The sequence below is a fragment of the Struthio camelus genome, chromosome Z (genome assembly GCF_040807025.1).
Source record: "Struthio camelus isolate bStrCam1 chromosome Z, bStrCam1.hap1, whole genome shotgun sequence".
Lineage (NCBI taxonomy): Eukaryota > Metazoa > Chordata > Aves > Struthioniformes > Struthionidae > Struthio > Struthio camelus.
The window spans coordinates 66,596,257-66,602,256 of record NC_090982.1 but is presented as its reverse complement, the minus strand read 5'-3'; the positions used below and the strand labels follow the sequence as shown (position 1 = coordinate 66,602,256).

Sequence of the window (6,000 nt, the reverse complement as noted above, 5' to 3'; positions counted from 1 at the left end):
CTGCATGTGGAGTGGTGTTCCTGATAACGGCAGAGGGCAGTTAGCCTCAGATTTTCCTAGTGTCTTCAATCTGACCGTCCCCCCTTAAGCCAGTTCTGTGCATGCTGCTAGAAGGATTCTTCTGACACATGATCTAGAATTACCTTGAGAAGCCACATGGAAAAGAAAACAATAAAAGAAAATAATAAAAGAAAAGCACCATTGTGAAAATATGCAAACAGACATCGGTAGCATGCAGATGTGATGCTTTTGGAAAACCCTCTGAGAGAACATATAGACAAGTGACCAGAAAAGCCATATAAGGAGTTACCAGAGTGCTGTGGGCGCGTATGGGTTACTGACAGAGCAATTGCAAACTTTTACTTAAATTTGCTCTGTTGGCAAAACACTGCTGAGAATGACTTAACACTTTCAATTCTTGTGATGCCATGAATATCTGTATCTCACTGACAGCTCTATTTAAGCTGGACAATTGACATATGACAGTGTGTTTGAGTTTTATAACAACAGTTTCAGTACTTGCATTCTCTAATACAGACAAAGCCATTATGTTCAGACATACTTGTCCAAATCAGAAAGCGTAACTCTCTGTGTTGTTTCTAATCTATATATAGTTAATTATAATCCAAAAAATGTTGCTATACAAATGAGTCATCAGTTCTTTTGTTGAAGTTAACAATCAGAATTTTACAGTAGACATCTGATGCATTGGAATTTAAAATGCATTTGTGGAAGACAGGTCTCGCTTATTATATGCTGTTTCTCATTTAGGTGAAAATAGAGGATAGGACAAGAGACTGAGTGACCTAATACTGTGACAAAGATTAGGAGTTTAGTTACAAAGCCTTTGAGTGACTCATTTAAAACCTTTTGACCCTCTGAAAAGGCAGCTACAGAAAGTTATGAATATCACAATAATTTATTATTCAAAAAAGTTATATGAAAATCAGCTTTTTATATTTAATAAAGCTGTGGCAAACACATGAAGATATTTTGTCTCTATGAAGCGGTTCTGCTCTTTTTATCACTTCCTTGTATTACTGCATAGCGCTATTACTCATAAAGTGCTGTGTCCAGCAGGGGGTAGTTTTAAAAAGATGAAAAGATGCTTAGAAGAAAAAAAGAGCAAGATGAAGGGATCTGTGAGACAGCTCAGCTGCTTGGTAAAGGTACTGCACTGGACAGAAGGAGCCTGTCAGTCTAAGTAGGCTACTGGGAGCTCAAATTACTTCAGAATTGTCTTGTATGTTTACTGATTCTTAAGTGGAAGAAACCATTTACATCAATATGATTACAAGTGTACTATGATTAATCATATTTACTCATTAATATTATGAAATATTTAATAATCAAGGACTTTTAAGTTATGAAGCAGGTAGACTGCTATTCATAACCTGATTTTGACATTGAAATACAGTGAATTAAAAATTTTAATTAATATGTTTGTGCCTCTGTGAAATATAGGCAGAAGCTAGTGTTTGTGGAAAAATGAATAATTCCTACTAACAGTTGAAATAGACCTATTGTATTAACATTTTCCAGTATACTTGAAATCTTATTAATCGAAAAGCAGCCAAAGTTTTGAACTGAATGCAAAAACCTAAGTAATTACATTTTCTGTCTGCATTGCCAAGAGCACCATGTGCTAAGGCATAAAAAGTAGGCATGTATACTGTTCTGGGAATTTTGAAAATGTTTGAGAAACCATGAATATGCTTTCTAAAAAATGGTCAGAGAATCTCTATCCTAGTAGGCCAATAAAGTTGAATAACTTTATGTAATAAAATTTTCCTGCAACTCGGTTAAAAAACGTGTAATTAAATTTTGGTCGTCAAAATTCTTATTCTTTTATTTAATATTGGACATGTGTTGTTAACCGAAATTGTGAAAAGAGACATATATTTACAATATTAGATAAGAAGGATCTGGTACACAGGAATATAGTTTCAGATGCCTTTTCTTCAAAGAACCAATGCTTGATTAAAAAAAAAACTATTAGGGATCTTTATTTGTATAAGAAAAACTCCTTAAATGCTTTACTGTATTTTTAAATTATTTGAATTTATTTACTACTACTGCTGTTCATTTTCTAGGCCCACATAAGCATTTTCTGATCATTGCTGTTTGCTCTATGAAGGTCTCCATGCGTGTTCTGTGACAATAACAAAAATCTCAGTTGTAACACAGTATGCAACAAAACAATAATTTAGGCCTTATTTTAAAAAGTCAACTTCGACTATACTAGTTGTATTTAAAGTTAAGAATATTCTTAAACGATTTGCTGGACTAAGGCTCAAGTACTTCATACATTTCAGGATTAACTCCAGACTGATATATGTTTAAGCTCTGTGTTACTTTAGACAGGCACCTGATTTTATAAATACTTATGACTGTGTATGCATTTCAAAGATTCACCTTCTTTACCTCAGTGGGATGACTTGTATGTAAAATCAACCATCTACTTCTGCAGAGACAGGACCCAAATCATTTTACATAAAATTTTCTCTAATTTACCTCTCAAAGTTTCCAGTTTAACGTTTATAGACTAGACAGAGCAAATAGTCTGAAAAATAATTTGTCATTGCTTTAAAATTTAGATATTTCAAATGACACACTTTTTATTTACTGTGCACCTAATCCTAGAATATGAATACTTTTATTTTTGCATTACATAACATAAAAGCATTAGAAAAAGGTTTCATCAAGTTGATCATAAATATCAGTTAAACAGAGACCAAGCAATGGCTATCCAAAGCTGACATAGGCACTTCCCCAAAACAAAGCTAAATTATAAAATATATATTTATGTAGTCGAATTTATGTCAAAAGAATATTATAAAATGTTCTTCACTGAAGGGCCACAGAAGTATAGTGGATAGAAGAATTTTTTGTTTCATTCCGCTGGTCCCCCCCATCTAATTAGATGTAAATCTAAAATATTTGTTTCATTTGTTTTTATTTCAAAACATCTATGGGTTAAAAAGATTATATCTCAACTCTGTTATAAGATGCCTTCTAAAAGGCACCAGATTATTTGTGATATTACATTTATCAGCACTTTTTCAAAGAGTTACTTCTTTCCGGTGGTTGTAAATAGTGTAAATTAAATGGGTATTGACTAAACTAGGAATCCAAAATAGTTTTGCTGGATCTTTCTTGTTACCTTTAATATACATCATAATTCCACTATGACCTTAGTAAGGAATGCCTTCCATGAGTAACATGACTAAGACATAAATTTCCTGTGAAAAAAGTGAGGCTGAGCAAGGATAAGTGAATTACCTATAGCCAGCTTTTAAAAATAATAAAAAAGTGTTAATCATTCACTCAACTCTTCTTATTTTATGCCTTCGCAGTTCATCAAAAAGGTGATTTACACCAGTTAGAGTCACTGTAAGTAGCAACCAAATTGTGCAAGACAGTGGTTGCCACTTTTAACTTTTTGGCAGCTCCTCCTCTTCTGGCTCTATTTGTATTCCCAAGAACTATTTTCACTTTCTTTTTCTTTTCTTTTTTTTTTTTTTTTTTGGAAAGCCTGTAGGAATTGCGAGACTTAAAACTTTCAGTCTGGGTCTAGGTGACTTGCTCAGTGAGGAACTGAAGTGGAGGCAGGGGGATGTGAGGAAACCAGGTAGCAGCCTGGGTGAGGAGCACGACGCAGGTCTTGGGGAGGGAGGCAAGTGGTCAGTTGTCATTATGGATTAGCAGTTAAAAATAAAGAGTGGATTTGGGGATTATTTTTAATAGACTGACTTTGTTGGACAACAGGCAGCTGTATGTTTAGTGGTGTTTATTGAGATGTTTCTCAAGGTGACTGGAAAGCTGTACAGGAAGGCCAATTTTAAACTGGTAGTGGCTTCGTTATGCTTGGAATTGCTCTTGGAAGGGAAACACGAAGGACAATGTTTAATAAAGTCGCTTGCCTGAGGTACAGGAGTCATTACAAGCAAATGAACATCAAGCCTGTTTTTAATAAAGTTGTATAAAGGCTTGGGGGAGTCAGGAGGTGAGGGTAAATAGATGCTTTTGACAGGGTGGTCCTACTGGCTGCCAGCAGTTTGGGGAAGGGAGTGAATACGAAGCATGCTTTTAAGCTGCTCTAGTTGGCACAAGGGAGCCTTATGAAAAGATATTAGGTAGATAAGGCTATTACAATAAAACTTCAGAGCGCTCAGTCACCATCTGCTGCCAAATAAGCGCGTTTGTCTGTAAGCTGGGGACAGGCGAGGGGCCGAGGCGCAGAGCGGCGGCCGGGAAGTGACAGGCCTTTGGCGGGCCGGGGGGGTGGCGGCGGCGGCGCGGCGGAGAGGGGCGCTCCCCTCCCGCTCCAGCCCCGCCGAGGTGCCCGGGCCGGGGCGCCGGCAGCCCAGCGGGCGGGGGAGGACGCGAGGTGCCCGACGCGGGGCCTAACCGCCTCGGGGTGGCGACAACGGGCGGCGCCGGAGCCGCAGCCGCCGGGGCGGGGGAAGCGCCCGGGGGCGGCCGCGCCGGGCGGGCGCCCCTCGGCACTGCCTCGGGCGCCCCCGTGCCGGGGCAGCGCGGCCGGGTGCTGCCCGCCGCGCGGGACGAGCGTCCCCTTCGGCGGAGGCAGCTCGCAGGAGGAGGAGGAGGAGGAGGAGGTAGCGGGCGGCGGACGAGGATCAGGACCACTGCGGCGCCTCCGCCTCCTCCTCTTCTTCTTCTTCTTCTTCCTCCTCCTCCTCCTCTTCCCCCCGTGAGCCGGTCCTGCTGTGACGCCGCGGCCAAGTGCGCAGGCGCAGCAGCTCTCAGCGCCTGTTGTATCCGGCCGGCGCCTTTTCTCTCTTCCCCCCTCCTCCCTCTCCCCGTCCCTCCCTCCCTCCCTCCTCCCTCCCTCCCGCCCGTCCGTCCGTCCGCCCTCCCAGAGCCGCCGCGGTCGGTGCTGCCGCCGCTGCCGTTGCCGTGTGTCCCCTCCCCGCCGCTTGTGCGCCCGGCCGGCAGCGCCTCGGATCTCCCCGGCTGCCCCATGAAGCGATGGCAGCGGCCAACTTCGGCAAGATCCAGATAGGGATCTACGTGGAGATCAAGCGCAGCGATGGTCAGTGGGGAAGGGGCGGCGGGAGCGGTCGGGACCGGGGCCGGCGGCGCGGCCGCAGCCCCCGGCCGGGCGCCGCCTCCGCCTCCGCCGCCTCAGTGAGAGGCGCGGGGGGAGGGGGCTGCGCGCGGGGCCCATTGTGTGCGCGGGGCCCGGGGAGTGGCCGGGCCTGGCGCGCGCTGCGGTTGTCAGGGGAGCGCTCGTGCTTGGCGGCGGAGGGCGGTTGCGCGGGGCGCGAGCGGCGGCGGCCGTTGGGGACGGGGAGGCTGCGGCAGTGCCGGGAGGCGGGGAGGGGCGGCGGCGGGGGGGGGGGGGCGGGCTGAAATGTCGGGGAGAAGGGCGAGATGAATGAGAGGAGGGGATGAATGAGGGGAGAAGGGATGGGAGGGGCTCGTGGGGGAGGGGAAATGGGAGAAGTCTGAGGTGGGTAGTGAGATGTGTGGGGTGGATCTGGATGGGGGTGATGAGGTGATTTGGGGGGGAACGGACGTGGATGGGGAGGAGAGACTGGGGAGGCTTTGGCAGGGACGTGGGAGGGCCTGAGGGGAGGAGATTAGGTGATGGAGAGAGGAAGGGCCTTAGTATAAAGAAATAACTTCTTGTTTGCTTCGGCATACAAGCTGTGCTCTGCACAAATGACACAACACTATGCACTGACACAAATGCTTTTGGACACTCCCATCACTTGACAAAAAGCTTTATATTATTATTTCAGCTGTTCTTTATGATTAAAATATGAAAAAAGCACTTGTTTTTTATGCCCATGACTTGTTAATTCTACGATGAGACCCCCTTGTTGGGGAGCCAGTGCTTCTCACACCCTGCTCAGCATCTTGTGGCAGGAGCATGTATGAAGCCATCTAGAAATACATGTGAATAAAGGGAATGTGTGGGTGTGGGTGTGTGTCAGTGTCAGATTTGAGGCACTAACTATTCATATTTGTCTG

General features: G+C 44.7%; 1 protein-coding gene across 5 annotated transcripts in view; it reads left to right on the top strand.

Moving 5' to 3' along the window:
- Positions 1-4,604: 4,604 nt before the first annotated feature.
- Positions 4,605-6,000, top strand: part of LOC138064841 (kinesin-like protein KIF2A) — a 59,352-nt gene continuing 57,956 nt past the window's right edge. For 4 of the 5 annotated variants that reach the window (XM_068928959.1, XM_068928960.1, XM_068928958.1 and 1 more), the window contains exon 1: positions 4,760-5,056. In XM_068928959.1, the coding sequence (XP_068785060.1) occupies positions 4,993-5,056 (64 nt within the window). In that variant the 5' untranslated portion in view covers positions 4,760-4,992. Of the gene's footprint in view, positions 5,057-6,000 lie in introns of all 5 variants that reach the window. The other variant, XM_068928961.1, reaches the window with a different exon arrangement.